Raw genomic sequence first — 15,714 nt, 5'->3', positions numbered from 1 at the left:
TGGACCAGGCAGAGAGCTCGTCCAGCTCCCTGTGGGAACCCGAGGGGCCTCCAACCCCAGCCCCAGCCCCAGCCCAGCCCAACCCAGCCCAGCCCAGTGTGGCCTGCTGGCTTCTCCGAGGCCGCAGCGTGGGGCTCAGCAGGGCATGTGCAGAGCGGGCCTCCCCTCCTCTCCTCTCTCCCTTCCCCACAAGGTCCACCTTGGGCTTCCTGCGGAGCCCCTGCCCATCACCCCCAGGGCCAGGACCAGTTTCAGAGGTTTGTCTGGGGATGTCTGGTCTCACCTTTTCTCCATCGTGGCCTGGAGGGCCTGGCAGTCCAATCTCCCCCTGTGACAGAACAACTACAGGTTACTCTCCAGGCAGAGGAGGGTGACAGCTGCCACGGAGCGGCACTTCCTGTGCCAGGAGTCCTCAGGAGGCACAGACACGCATGGTCTCCGTTCCAGGGTGAGGTCCCCAACACCGAGCGTGTGCTCGGCCCCCCGTTAGTGAGTAATGGAGCCAGGACCGGAGTCTGAGCACCCTGGCTCCGAAGTCCTCGTTTAGCCCCAAATCACACTGCCACCGAGGGCCCTGGACACTCGCTCCATGGCTCCATGGGCGGGGCGCCTGCCTCTGTGTTCCCTGCAAACTCGGCCCCTCTGTCCTGGCACCCCACAGGGCACTCCTCTCACTGTCACACCAACCCATGGCCCTTCTCTAGCTCAGAGAGGGCGATGAGGGAGGCGTGGCCTCTGTCTTGGAGCCCAGGTGACAGCCAGCTGCACCACCAGGTAAAATGCTGTAGGTGCTATGAGAGAAGCGAGGAAAGGACAGTGAACTCTGCCCGATAGATCAGGGGAGGCTTCAAGGAGGAGGAGAGCTTGGAAGGTAGGGAAGATGGGAAGGGGTTTCAGGGTAGGGGGCCTCATGAGCAGAGGGCAGAGGGGCAAATATGCAAGGCCTTCTGAGAAAAACCACAGGGGCTGGGGCAGAGTATGAAAGGGAGCCAAGGCAGGGAGCGAGGACGGGTGAGATTGGGAATGGGCTCCAGGCCCTTTCCCTGGTGGCAGGTCGGGGTCAGTGCTGTGGGTGTGGCTGGGCAGGGTCTGTGGGGGCAGGCTCCGCCACATCAGAGGGGTTACAGGCGCCCAAGACAGGCAGCCAGGGAAGAGTGGCAGAGCCCAGGGTGGGAGGAGTGACGGCAGCTGGGGTGTGGGTGAGCCTTGGTGCACTGGGAGGAATTACAGGCCAGAGCGAGGTGGTGCTCTGGGAAGATGAGAGGGTCACGCGACGAGCGGTGGCCACGGGGTCCCACGCTCAGAGTCACATGCTCTGTAGGGTCAAGACAAGCGTTACCTTCTGGCCTGGGATCCCTGGAGCTCCAGGTGGGCCGATCTGCCCGGGGAGACCAGGGGGCCCCTAGGAAAGAAAACAAAGACTCAGGAAGGATGTTCAGAGGAGCAGGAGCGGCCTGTCACCAGAGGGGGATAGATACAGGCTGGCTTAGAGAGAGCAGGCGTTTTCACACCTTCTGTCAGTGGCAGGAACACTGTTTTTGCAAAGGAGACAATATGGGGACTTCACAATGTACAGGCGATAGGCATGGAGTGTGTCTGAGTTAGAGGAGGTGGTGGGATGCAGAGCCATGCCCAGCAGCCTCTGTCCTCCTGCCTCTGAGGCACCGCTGGGGCTCCTGGGCTCCCAGAAGACACATCTGACCTCCCGGACAGTGACTTAACCATGTGTCCAGGAAACAACCAACCGTCAGCCACAGGGGAAGGTCTGGAACATGGATGCGATGGAGCAGTGAGGGAAGAACAAGGGCTGCACCCGCCATGCCAGGGTGAGGCCCCGACACACGGCGCTGAGCAAACGCAGCTGGATGCAGACAGCGACACACACGTGCTCCCACCCCTAGGGAGCTCAGGGAAGACATATCTAATCCGCGGTGACAGAAGCCGAGTGGTGGCTCCGGGCTGGGGCAGGTGTGGGACTGACCCCCAGGCCCATCCATGGAGGAACTCTCAGGAGTGGCTGGGGTGGTGGATACATGTGTACGGACACATTTGTCAAAACTCAGCAAACTCTACACCTAGAAGGGGTACATTTTATTGTTTGTAAATGATACACAGCTGTTTTTAAAAGAAAAAAACACACGTGTTTCCAGGAAAGTTTTGCTTCCAACAGCTATTTTGAATAATCCATTCTAAGGTTTCCCAATGAAGCTCATGGATTCCAGAATCCTGTGGTTAACACCAGTTTCTGGGACTGGGGCGTCCTGTGCTTGGCGCTTGGTTCTGGGTCCGTGTCGTCCCTAAGCGTGTCTGTGGCACATGGCCAGTACAGCTTTAGGTGAAACAACACGCCAGTGGTTTGAGAACTTGGAGCCCTCCCTGTACCCTCCACCTGGTGGTGGAGTTTGAACTACAAGTATTCACTGCAGGCGGCCACTGGTAGGCGTGTGTGAAAACCCAGGCTTGGGATGCACTGGCTTTCCAGGTGCAGGTAATAAAATTGATTTGTAGGAAATGCAGAGGGTCCTTACTCATGTTTCAGGGTTATGCACTTTATCAACTGAAGGTGGAGAAAAAGGAGAAACACAAAATCATCCTCCTCTATACACCTGTTTCCTTGACAGAGCTGCAACGGGAACCAAGCATTTATACTGTGCCAAGTATACTCTGCCTGGTAGATCAGGGGAGGCTTCAAGGAGGAGGCGCACAGCTGAATCAGCGAAGAGCCACTCCAGCAGGCAGCCATGATCCAGGCTGGGGACAGCTCCTGAGACCCCCTGTTCAGACTTAGGTCACCCTCCGCCCCAGCTCTGCAAGGCCAACCCTAACCCAAAAAAGCCCAGTGTCTGCCTTCATGAGGCAAGACCTCCAGGCCTTGCTTCCAGCCCGCCCTCCCCATGACCCCAGCGTTGGTGCCCAGGGAAAGTGAAGGAAGAGGAAGATGGATGGTCAAGGTCAGTGTCAGGGTCTCCTAAAAAACCACCACCATGCAATCAGGTGAAGGGCAAGTCAAGAGCCATCTGTCGGGTCTCCTCGGCCCAGTCACGGACCGTGGGAGCTGGGCCGCTCTAAGGAGTGGGCTCCGTGCCTCCCAGCTCCACGCACCCGCCCCCCTCTCCCAGAGGTTTGTGATCACTGGGCAGGGAGCACCCCACATCTCACTGAATGCTGCTCTGAGGCTGTCCTATGACTCGGACAAGCCCTCAAATAGCCTGCGGCCTTTCCTTCACTTTGCCAAAGAGGGAGGAAGCAACATCCCTTATGCTTTCTGGCTGCTGACTGGGAGCCTCCCTTGTTTCTCCCTCTTGTCCCAGCACCTAGATTTCAAGGTTCTGCTGCACCGCCCTTCAGACAAACAGACAGCCTAGCAACCTATGGAATCACTCAACTGTTGGCTTTAAAAAAGGATGATACAGCTCGTAAATGGAGTCACGTCATTAGAACATTTTTTTAAAGGAGTGGCTCTCCACCTGAGGCAGTTTTGCCCCGAGGGGGCATTTGGCAGTGACACATTTTGGTTGTCATAACGGGTGGGGTGCTGCTGGCATCGGGTGGGTGGAGACCAGGCGTATGCTGAACACCCTGCGACCCACAGGACCCACCCCCCACAGCTCCGAGCAAAGAGGACCGGCCCCAGCTGTGGACAGTGCTGGGGCTGAGGAGCTCTGCTTTCAGGGGCGGTGTCATAGGAACTTGAAATATGATAAAATTGACGCAGAAGGGAGATGTGGTCCAGGAAGACATATGAAAGGGGAGTGTGTGCTCTGAAGAAATGGGGCCCCCAAACCCTGGATGGGCCAACACCCTGCAGGGTGCCAGGATGCTCCAGGAATAGCTCTCAGCTGCCCAGAGCCAGGAGAACGGGCCAGATGGGCCCAGGTGGGGAGCCAGGCCACCTGGATGCCAAATGAGCGGGCCCTTTGCCTGGGGGCTGCGCAGTGGGACCCAAACTGCAGGCCAAAGGAGGGGAACAAGGGAGCCTGGCTCAGTGGCCTGGCCTCAGGGGCATCCGTCCAGTGTGCAGCTCCCTTCTCAGGCCTCCGTGCAGCGCGAGGCCAGCACCTCCCCATCTCTAGCCCCGGGCCAGCCCCACGCACCTGGAGCGCCTCGTTGATGCTGGAGTTGCACTCCACTGCCTCTCCTTTCCCTGGCTCTCCCTTGGAGCCCTGCAAGACAAACACGACCTCAGCCGCCGGGCCCGCAGGGAACTGACCACAGCTGCCGCCCGCTGTCTGTCCACTGGACCGTGGACGGCACTGGCTGCGCCTGGCTGCACACAGGTGGGTCCAGGGCAGCAAGCGGGGAGCCTATCGGGGACCCAAGCGCTCTCAGAGGGTGCCTGGAAGCTGGACTCCGTGAGCGCCGAACTAGACGGACCTGGAGAAGACTGAGCCCAGTCCTGGCTGCAACGCCAGACCTCTGAGTGGGGACCATCAAGCTCTTCTCCTCGCCCCTCAAGACCCCAGGGGGCAGCCACTTCACTCTGTGACCCCAGCGAGGTGAGATGCACGTACCTTGGGGCCAGCTGGTCCCTGTTCTCCAGGCGCTCCAGGGTCCCCCTATTGCACGACAAAACTGGGGTGAAATGGGGATAAAGCTGGGTACAGAGAACCTGATGCCTCCAGGTGGGCCACGCGCTAGGGCCACGGGGCGGCCAGGAGGCTCACCCTAGCTCAGCCACGAGGACGCAGAGCTCCCTGTGCCTGAAAGTGCAGACTCCCCTCTACCTGGAGGCACCCCCGTCCTTCCCAGCTTCCCCAGAGAGGTCTTCTTTCTGTCCTGCGTTAGCTGTTAGTGACTCCACCTTGTCCGTCTGCCACCTCCCAGCCCCCTCAGCCAGCACCTCCTTGGGCGCAGAGATGAGCCCTCTGGGTCTCCTCATTTCCATTCTGCTCAGGAAGCAAGGGCTCCGAAACCTTTTGCCAATTAACTGTCTGGGTCAGTATTTGCCATGAAGAGCCCATGGGGTACTTTTAGGGGCCCCTCTGTTTGTAAAAGATCCAAACTGCAGGACGGAACACGGGAGGGGTGGGGAACAGGAGGTATTAGGAGCCCCCAGCCTCCCTGAGCGGGGGACGTGAGGGGACTTTTTCCTGTTGGAAACAGGACAGAAGGGTGGGGAATAAATGAATAAATGTAAATTGTGAGAACAAACCATACTTCAGTTGTTTTGGGATAATGTTAACATTGAGGACAATTAAAAAAAATAAGATAGAAAGTGAAAATAAAGGAAAAATAAACCCTTTAGTGTAACTCAACTCGTGAGGACACTGGAGGTGGAGCTCATGGAGCGTCCAGCCACTGCCACCTCCAGGTCACCTGCCCTCCGCCTCCCGCCTCAGCACACAGCACCCACCCGCCCCTGCACGGGGAGCAGCTGGCGGGAAGCGGGAGTGCCCTGTACCAGGGCTTAAAAGCTAACAGAGCAGGGGCTCTGGGCCACTCCCAGCCCTCACGTCCGGCCCCTGGGCCAGCCTTCGCATGACTGCTGCCTCGGGGGACAGACAGCAGCAGGAGTCCCAGCCGGTCAGCCTGTGCCCGGGCGTCCAGCCGCAGGGGTGGCCACACTGCTCATCTCTGAGCTGGGGCTTGAACTCCCAAACTGACCCTCATCCTGCAGCTTTCAGACCTGGGGCCTCCGTACCTTGTCCCCCTGCTTTCCGGGGGGGCCGGCTTGGCCATGGACACCAGCTTCTCCCTGGGGAAGGAGAGAGATGGGGTGAGGGCCTGCAAGGCACCTTGGACAGCCGCTCAAGGGGGCAAGATGGTCCTGCTGTTAATGTCCTGGCTATTGTGTCTTTGTGTCTTCATGTCTTTCTCTGCTGGAGTCTACGACTCACTCCATTCCACCTATCTGACTCCTACCCACGCTTGGGCCCAGCTCGGGTCTCGCCTCCTCCTGGCAGCCCTTCTTTCTACTCCCTTCCTCCTCTGAGGTCTGTTCTCACCACTGGCTGGTGTCCACCTCTTGCCACCCACCCTTCCCACTAGCCAGGCCATGCTCAGTTCTCAATTGACATGCATGTGCCCAGTTCTGTCTTGGCCCCAAATGTGGATGCCAGCAGCCCTTGGTGGGTCATTCTGGAGCCTGAAACACTCGCAAAGGCACACCTCACCCTGCCTGGGGTGGCGGTGGGTGAAGAGCCTGGGCTTGTGTGTATGTGGGGGGACACAAGGGGAGTGCTGGAGCCCTAGGACAGGAGGGGACGGGGAAATGGGAAGAGGCCCATCCCAAACACGTCACTTATTAAACATCTGCCTGCACTTGGAAAGAGGACGAGTTTTCGGGAACAGTCTTCTAGCTTCCCCTTTCTTTTGTCCCAGGGCGTGAGGACAATAGTGACCAGGTTTCTCCAACCCTAAATGAAGGCCCCAAATGTGCCAGCTATTCATGCCCTGTGGGGTTAGAGGGACAAACTCCAAAACTTGGGGTGTCTGGGAACCCGGTGGCAGGGCCACCTCTGGCAAAGCTGGTGCTCATGTCAGGGAGGCTCTGTCCCCGCCACAGTCAGATGGGCCTAGGGCATGGGCACGGGAAGGGGAAGGCACGTCTGCCTGTGAGGTTCCTCGTGCTCCCTGCACTGTATTCCTGCGAATTGTGGCTCTGTCTGTCCTGCCAGATTGCGGGCCAACCCTGGAAGGTTCTCTGCAGCCGGCTGCCCATGCAGGGCCCACGTTAGCAGCCCTTGATAAACGCCAGTCAGTGGGGTGAATGCGTGTGCTGCTGTCAATCACGTAATTAATCTTTTCCTTATGAGCTAAGAAAGGGACCCCTCACCTCCCCATGCTGCTAAAATAAACCAAGGAAGCATCTGCTTTCAGAAGCCCGAGTCTTACCCCTGCAGTTTCCACAAAGAGCAAGGAAAGGGTGGGCAGCCGGCTGTCTCCCGGCCACCATCCTGCTCCCCGAAGTGCACCAGCACAGGCGGGGCTCAGCATCTCGCTGGCCTGAGGCCTATTCAGAGCCCAGCGGAGGGGCCTTTCTGGCTGTCCTAAGGCCCTGCAGTCACCAGCCTCTGACTAGTTACATCATAGCCATTTGAGTCAATGGGACCAACCCTCTGTCCTGGGTGACATCTCTCCTCGATGCCAAACAGCTTCTGCTTGGACATAGGAGCTCAGGCCAAATGACCTTTCCAGAATCCACGGCAAAACCACACACACTAGGGAAGGCAAGGTGCCCAGGACACAGAGTCCCCAAGAACTGGCTGAGGGAAAGGCCTCAGGCAAACATCTTCCGTGAGCACTGATCCCAGGAGAAGACTGACCTTTAGCCCTGGGGGCCCGGGGAGCCCTGGGGGGCCGGGCTCCCCTCTGCCTCCTCCAATGGAGTTGCCAGAATCGCCTTTCTCTCCCTGGGGGTGGAAAGGAAGAGTTATTAGTTCTTCCCTCACGGTTCAGGCTAAATTTGGTAGGAGGTGGGGGTGGGCATTAGGGGGCTGCGGGCTCCAGAGGCCTTCAGAAGCCTGGCCTAGTCTGATCCAGCCGCAGGTTCTGAGGAGAGAATAGAGCTGGCTGTTGAAGGGGAACAGGGTGAAACAAGAGACCTGTCAGAACCTGGGTCTGGAACAGTGTTTCTCAAAGGGCGTTCCATGGGCCCAGTAGGCGTGGCTCAGTGGTCACAGTTCGATTCCGGTCAGGCCACATGCCAGGCTGCCGGCTCGATCCCCAGTGGGGGGCATGCAGGAAGCAGCTGATCAATGATTCCCTCTCATCATGGGTGTTTCTACCTTTCTCTCCCTCTCCCTTCCCCTCTGAAATCAATTTAAAAAATACATATTTTAAAGGGTGTTCCATGGAACACTTCTTCAGGGGGTTGAAAATATTTGAAATGTGAAAAAAAGGGGTCTGCTGGCCAAACAACACTAGAGAAAGCGGAATGAGATGAAGCTTTGCGAGCTCCTTCATGCAGCGTGCCCAGAGCTCTGACAGGCGACAGTGCCTGTCACTGTTTAAGGGGCCCCTTACCCGGCTCTCCCACACTTACCTGACCTCTAGTCTTTTCTCAAGTGCACTATCTTATGGAGCTCATGTACCACTGAGCACATTTCAGAGCTGCTGCAAAGAAGTCTGACCAGGTCATAGCCATTGAATTCTTTGAATCTGGGCATTGTTTGGCCAATCAGGATCTCCCATGTGGTACCTCTACCTCCCTCCTCTGGGAGGGAATGTGGGCGGGGACAGACATCAGGCCTCTACACGCATCTCACCATGCAGAGCTCCTCAACACCCACCTTCTGCCCCAGGAGGCCAAGGCCCGCGGCGCCCTTCTCGCCCTGCGGAGAAATGCACACAATGTGGGTTAGAAGCCGCTCCTCCAGGGTGTGGGTGAGGCCTCACCCCGCCAGCGCCAGGCCTTGGCTTTCCTCTCTCCCACCTCCCTGCCCCTCCTGCGCTGTTTTCTGAAGGCCTCCACGTCCTGAAGGGCCCCCACCTGGCCCAATTCCTTCTTAAGACCACTTCACACTGGGGACAGCCTGCATCAGTGCTCCCCTCTCCCCAGGTGGGCTGGGCCCTCATCACTCCAGCCTAGAGGGGAGCCAAGAGCGCGTAGGCCCTTTTGGGGGGGACGAGCAGTGTGGAGCCAGGCATTGGGGAAGCTCTTCCTTTTAACCACCGCGCCTTTCCATGTCCATGTTCATCAGGACCAGCCATTAGAGGCCCCTGGTCTCCAGGCAGAGCCTTCTGCCCGCCTCCTCCTGCCTCTAAAGACAAGACCAGCCCGGCCGGCATGGCTCCGTGGATGAGCATCGACCTATGAACCAGGAGGTCACGGTTTGATTCCCGGTCAGGGCACATGCTACGGTTGCGGGCTCAATCCCTAGTGTGGGGCGTACAGGAGGCAGCCGATCAATGATTCTCATCATTGATGTTTTTCTCCTTCTCCTTTCCTGTCTGAAATCAATAAAAAAATATTAAAAAATAAAAAAAAGACAAGACCATCTAACCAGGACATCTCCTTGGAGGAATATTTTGAGAAGCTTGCCTCCTGTTATGGGTTGAATTGTGCCACCTCCTCCCTATTGTATGTTGAAGTCTGAACCCCCAGTATCTCAGAATGTGACCTTATTTGGAAGTGGGACAGTGGAGGTGTAATTACACGGAGGTACAATTAGCTATGTTATGAGGTCATGCTGGGGTGGGTGGGCCCCTAATCCAATAGGACTGGTGTCCTTATAAGAAGGGGAAACTTGGACAGACACGCACACGGGCGAACCCAAGTGAGAGTGAAGGCAGAGATGGGGTCTCTGAGCCGAGGGCCAGCGAGGATGGCAGCAAACCCAGAACCCAGGAGACGGGCCAGGGCTGGATGCTCCCTCACAGCCGCAGAAGGAGCGGCCCTGCGGACACCTCAGACCACTGGCCCCCCCCGGGGGGGGGGACAATACACGTCTGTGGGTTGAGCGACAGTGTTTGTGGTCCTTTGTGGGGTGCCCTCGCTAAGGAACACCCCTCGTAGCCAGCTCCTTCCTGAAGAACGCTCCCCCTGACCTGGACCAGAGCCCGCCTCGGTGCAGAGAGGGAGGCTTTGTCTGTGAGCAGCCGCCCTGTGTCAGCGGCAGAGCTGGTCTCACAGGCAGGCCTCCTGAGGCTCCACCTCCGACCCAGCGTCTCACACCAGGAGCCCCCAGATCACCGCCAGGTCAGCTCCGCTCTCTGCAGCCTGAGGCTGGCTGTCACGTGTGTGGTTACATAAACTGAGGGCCCTGGGTCATCATTTGCTCTGACGTCTCACTGACTTGTCCAGCTGGAGCCACACAAGAAGCCACACCAAGTCACTGGGGTCATCCCCTTGCTACCTGTCCTTGGGGAGGAGCTGAGGGGCACAGTGGCCTGGAGCTGGCCAAGGAAGGGAAGGAGGCTGGGTGAGTGCCCATGTGACAGGAGGACAGCAAGTCTTGGGAGCCCAGCAGGCCCGGCTCTGCCTGGGCTGTGCCTTAGTGGGCATGCCCTGAAACAGCCGGGAAGGGATGCAGGGCCGTCTGCGGGGGCTCTGGGGGTGGGGACGGAGCGAGGAAGGGTTCTCCCGGGTAACCCATGGCTTTCAAGGAGGGAGGGTTGCTCTCGAGGGGAATTTCTGCAGCTTTGCAGGCTGTCACCGCACTGCCCTCCTCCTGAGGGTACATGCACCCATAGCACATGGCAGACAGCACCCCAGCCACGGGAGGGAGAGATGGGCAGGGAGTGGGGGACCAGAACTCTCAAAGGCACAATATCCTACCCTCTGCCCCCTCTTTCCCGGCAAACCTGGGGGCCCCAGCTTCCCTGCTGCTCCTTGGACTCCCTTTGGGGTAAGAAGAGAAAGTCACTCCTAAGAGGATGGAGGTGGGGGTCATGAGGGGTATAATGGACAGCGATCATAGATCGGTGTTTCTAGAACCCTAGTCCCATAAGATGCTCCTCTGAATAAAAGGATGCCCCGGTCAAAAAAGTTTGACATTCTTCACAAGATACTACCTTTTCAAAGCTCTTCAATGCACATTTAGCATGTTAAAGGCTCTGAGAAGGCCTGCACGAAAGAAACCCGTGCAATATTTTTAATTCCCTTTTTCCCAAACATACTTGACCATGGGAACTTTTTTTCATGTTACATCCCTTAATGAACTAGATGAGAGAGACAGCCCCCAGGTGCAGGGGACAGCTGCTCCTGGCTGCTGGAGCAGGTGTGCAGGCAAACCGGCCGAGCTATCCAGCCAGAATCCAGGAGCAGGGAGGCACTTGCTGTGCAACCCTGACAAGTTGTCCTCTGCTCAGTCAGGTCCCCAGTCCCAGGCCCACCTCAGGGGGATCAGGAGTGAGAAACAGCAGCGGCCCCTCCCACCTCCCCTGACACCTGATGCTCCTTGCAGCCCAGACATTCCCTGTGTCAGTACCTTGGCTCCTGGGGTTCCTGGTTCTCCCTGTGTTGGAAAAAAAAGATTCAGGTAAGGAGATAAGAGGGCGCGAGAGAGTGGGGAAGGGAGCAGGAACCGATGAGCAGAGCTACTCTGGGGGAAGGGGGGGCAGCAGGGAGAGGAGGGGGCGGCGAAGCACCTGGCCAGCTCAGCCTTTCCTCGGCCTAGGCCTCAAGCCACAGGCCAAAGAGGCCTCCTGGACCACCCCCTCTTCTCCGCCAGGTGAGGCGTGTGGCTGGTGTGGGTGTCAGGGAGGCCCCACAGGAGAGGGAGAGGTGCCCCTGTAAGCGGACCTGCCGGAGAACCACACCGAGCACTTGTGCTGCTGGGTGTTTCCACCGTCCGCCTGCCAACCGCATGGCAGTTGGGGTGGGTTCAGGAGGAGGAATCCAGCTCCCCTCCCTGAAGCTTTGCAAGCAAGTAGCTGTGAAATTCCAGTGTGAAGGGAAGCTCTGGCTCCACGGCATGGCAGGAGGGTGAGACCTGTAGCTGAGAATGGTAACCCTTTCTACTTCCTTGTAAGCTTAGGTAGACACGGGCTGTTCAAGTTATGTGTGCGTGCACCTGACATGGGCTGTTCAAGTTATGTGTGCGTGCACCTGACATTGGCTGTTCAAGTTATGTGTGCGTGCACCTAACATGGGCTGTTCAAGTGTGTGCATGCACCTGACATGGGCTGTTCAGGTTATGTGTGCGTGCACCTGACATGGGCTGTTCAGGTTATGTGTGCGTGCACCTGACATGGGCTGTTCAGGTTATGTGTGCGTGCACCTGACATGGGCTGTTCAGGTTATGTGTGCGTGCACCTGACATGGGCTATTTTAGCATTTCACTGACCTTCATCCCTGCCACGGCGATGCCAGGAGCCCCCTGGCAGAGAGAAGAAAAGGCATGGAGACGTTCGGCAGTCAGGGGGAGCACGAAGAAGTGGCCAGCCTCCCAGCCTCCCCCTGGGGAGATGCGAAGGTGGACTGCTCATGCCTGTGTACCGCCCAAACCCACGGGAAAGGAGGGGTGTTGGGTTTGGCACAGGGAGGGTGGGCCCCGAGGAAGAGGCTCTGTGCAGCACAGCTGGGTGCCCAGGGCCCCACCCACCTGCTCAGCACCTAGGCTGTGCTGGGGGACACAGTGGGCATCATGGCAGGATGCCCACAGGTGAGCTAGATGGGGCATCCCTGGGGTGAAATGAGGGAGGGCTTCGTTGGGATGGGAGAAAAGGAGGAGGAGATGGGGGAGGGGAAGCAGGGAGAACCCTGGGGAAGGGGAGAAGAGTAGATGGAGATGTCACCACGTATGTACAGTCCCCCCCAGTGTGTGTCAGCCTTCTCCTCATCACAGGAAGCTCTCTGGACCTACGCCCTCAGGGACTGGGGAGCAGCTGGCAGTGAACCCCATTTCTATATCAGCTCAAGACCACTGACTTTTGAAGTGCGTAGGCTTCCAAACACACTGCTTAGTAAACCCCCGTGGAGGTGATGTTAGGGGGCGTCTACTCCTCACATGGGTCTCAGCACTGCAGCCAGAGCTGGGGTTACCCAAGGAGATTATTATGATCCAAGGATGCCCAGAAGGAGGCCTGGCCATATCAGAAGGGCACTGGTGCATGATGGGGCCAAATAGGAGCCAAACAGGGCAGCCCTGCCTGGAAGGACTGGCTGTACAGCGAGGGGCGAGGGCCTGGGAGGATATGCACCCCCAGTCGTCACCGTGGGACGTGGGAAGGAGGAGCATGGGAGAGAGGTTGGGGTGGGGGAGGGGCTGCCTGGGTGTGCTGAGGGGCAGGTACCTTCACTCCGTGTTTGCCCGGCATCCCCGGCATGCCCCGTTCTCCCTGAAGGAAGAAACAGAGAAACGATGAAAAGAGGACCAGACTCAGGGCCCCGAGGATGTCCCTGAGAATGGCTGGTCTGGAAGCTCGGGACAGCTGAGCTCTGGCAGTCAGCGCGGGCCACTCGGCTATGTGAACTCGCACAGGGGCCCAAGGCATGTGGCACAGTGAGGGAAAGGCCCCCAGAGAGAGCGGCCCAGTCGTCACCGTGGGACGTGGGAAGGAGGAGCGTGGGAGAGAGGTCAGGGCTGCCTGGGTGTGCTGAGGGGCAGGTACCTTCACTCCGTGTTTGCCCGGCATCCCCGGCATGCCCCGTTCTCCCTGAAGGAAGAAACAGAGAAACGATGAAAAGAGGACCAGACTCAGGGCCCCGAGGATGTCCCTGAGAATGGCTGGTCTGGAAGCTCGGGACAGCTGAGCTCTGGCAGTCAGCGCGGGCCACTCGGCTATGTGAACTCGCACAGGGGCCCAAGGCATGTGGCACAGTGAGGGAAAGGCCCCCAGAGAGAGCGGCCACCGCAGGAGCCGAGTCCTGTGGGGACGGAGTGGGGGGCAGGGAGCTGTTCAAGATCTACTGCCAGCGGGTCTGGAACTCAGTGCTGCGGGTAGGAGTGGGCCTGGGCCACGCACCGACTGCACATCCTCCCTCCCGCCCCTGCCTGGCACTTCTTGCCTGTTTTCATTCCAGCAGCCCTGCTCCAGCGGGACCTGCGGGCTGAGCCAGACCAGCTCCTGCATGTCATCTCCCTCTGGGGCTCCTTTTCCTCCAGGTTCCTTGGGTCTAACTCCTCCCAAGGGCCTGTGGGCCTTGGCCCCACGTGGCAGAGGGTCTGCCTGCACTTGGATGGTGGGGGACTGGAGATGAACCAGGCGCCACCTGGCATCTTCCAGAGGCATCAGGACAGCTGTTGCCACTCCAGGATCTCGTGGGTGTGCGCTACCATCTCAGCAGTGTCTCCAACCTCTCGCACCTCCCCGTGAAAATGCCACACGGATGGGAAGGGCTGAGCTCAGGACACACCAGGAGGAGAGGGGGTGGGGATGCCAGCCAGTGGCAATGGGGGCTGCCGTGTTAGGGTGACCAGGGGAGGAAGAAGAGCAGCTCCTATCTCCAGGAGTTGAACCCCAACTGAAGCCCCAGGCAGGGCCCAGAATGCCGTGCAGCTACAGGTGACAACGGCCGGCCTGCTGCAGCTTCCTGTGTGTGCAGGTGGCCATGACCAACCCCGCCTGGCCCAGCTTCCTCTCTCAGGCCAGCGGGCACGGCCACAGGCCATGCTGCCGTTCCCACAGGCTTTAGGCAGAGGGTGAACCTGGTCCCACCTCAACTGTCCTCACCCCTCTCTGCATCTGACAGGCAGTCCCAGTCACCCCGCGCTCACCAAGGACAGAGAGGTTTCTCACTCTGCTCCAGGACTGAGCCCTCCCTGGACGTAAGCTGGACAATAACACTCCCTACTCAGAACAGCCGCGGCCTGGCACTGACCGGCAAAGGGCCGGGATCCTGAGTATGGCCTTCCGTCCTCCGCTTCCTTCCCAGCCTCATCTCCTCATAGCCTGACACCTCTTCCTGCTTCCCTGAAAACCACCAGCTCTCATGACTTCCTGTTATTTCCTCAGCACCCTACTGATTGATGGTCACACACCATCTGCTCTGTGGAGCCGTTTGCTATGCCCTGAGCCCAGTGCTGGTTCCTCAGTGCAGAAGGACCCCGTGCATTTGTAATCTGAGCACAAAACCACATCGGCCTGGGATGGCTCACCTCCATTCTCTTGGGGACAAGTCTCTGAATTCTGCAAAAGGCTCAGAATCTTTAGCTCCAAACCAGGAGCCCTGTCTCATCCTCACTCACCAGGACCCCTGAGCCACAGGCAGTGACCACAGCAGATAAGCCAGTGGCCCAGGTCTGCCCTAGCCACCAAATCCTGGGGAACCCCTCTTATGGGAAAGAGCCGAGAAAGGCATGGCCATTTACTGCATCTGCCATGCGTCTGGCACCGGGCTAAGGGCTTTTCACTTTCTACTCACTGTCCAGGAATCCACTCCGGAGTGGGAGTGGCTGTTACTCCTGCTTCACCGGTGAAGAAACTAGCTCAGAGAGGCTGGTACGATTGTCAAGGTCATGCAGAGCAGGGAAGTGAACATACATCTTTCGTCTGCCAAAGCCAGGTACCCATTCTCCAGGCCAACCCCAGGGTCGGCTGGGCTGGTGTTCCACCTGCTTCTGTTAAACACCCTCTGCAGGCTGAAAGCAGGGAACGCCCTCTCTGCTGGAGGGCCCTGGGTCTGTGCCCCACAGGCATGAAGGAGTGGGCCAGGCCTGTGAGGGCAGCTCAGCCCAGAGCCCTGGGGTGGTCTTTAAGCATAGGCGCCCAGAGAGAAGTGCGGGTCTGCTATGTGGCCAGCAGAGGGCACCCCAGGACCTAGTCAGGCCTCCAACCCCTTCCCAGGAGAACCAGCTGAGGCTCCTGTCACTCTTTGCTTTAGGACCAGGAGGTCCTGCTACATGCCAATCAACCCAAATGGGTTGACTCAGCCCCTAGGACACCAGACAGAGTCCCTGGGCGTGGGGTAGAGATACAAGTGGGAGGTCAGCTTGGGGGTCCCTGACTACCCAGGGATTTCCCATTTGTCCTGCACTGCCCTGCCCTGCCCTGCCCCTGTCTTTCCCTCCATGCCCTGTCTCCCCTTCCCACCTCCGTGTTGAGGAGCTGATGGAATCAGGAAAGGCTGGCTGTGTGACTCCAGATAAACCCCGTTCTCTCTCCGGGCCCAGGACCCCTACCTGCAAAGCGAGATTAGATGCTTTCCAGCCACTCCTGCTCCCCCATCTTCTCCATCACCCCCAGCCCTGCCTGTGGGAGACCCTTAGGAGGGAGAGAGGCCACGGCCAGGGAGGGGACACTGGGTCTGTCGGCAGGTCCAGGACAGGGCTTCCTGATGGAGCAGGTTAGCTCTGGGTAACGCTGCGGCTCTAGGAGGCTATCTGCCTT

General features: G+C 58.6%; 1 protein-coding gene across 1 annotated transcript in view; it reads right to left on the bottom strand.

Moving 5' to 3' along the window:
• The window catches only part of COL13A1 (collagen type XIII alpha 1), a 216,737-nt gene that overhangs the window by 27,988 nt on the left and 173,035 nt on the right, over window positions 1–15,714 (bottom strand). Inside the window, 10 exon segments of the mRNA XM_015562129.1 lie at window positions 284–328; window positions 1,340–1,402; window positions 4,095–4,163; window positions 4,512–4,556; window positions 5,642–5,695; window positions 7,266–7,352; window positions 8,232–8,273; window positions 10,872–10,898; window positions 11,730–11,762; window positions 12,997–13,041. Of these exon segments, the coding sequence (XP_015417615.1) occupies window positions 284–328; window positions 1,340–1,402; window positions 4,095–4,163; window positions 4,512–4,556; window positions 5,642–5,695; window positions 7,266–7,352; window positions 8,232–8,273; window positions 10,872–10,898; window positions 11,730–11,762; window positions 12,997–13,041 (510 nt within the window).

The sequence above is a fragment of the Myotis davidii genome, unplaced genomic scaffold (assembly GCF_000327345.1).
Source record: "Myotis davidii unplaced genomic scaffold, ASM32734v1 scaffold134, whole genome shotgun sequence".
Classification (NCBI taxonomy): domain Eukaryota; kingdom Metazoa; phylum Chordata; class Mammalia; order Chiroptera; family Vespertilionidae; genus Myotis; species Myotis davidii.
Note: the sequence above shows the minus strand (reverse complement) of the source record. Positions and strands in the feature narration are given on the sequence as shown.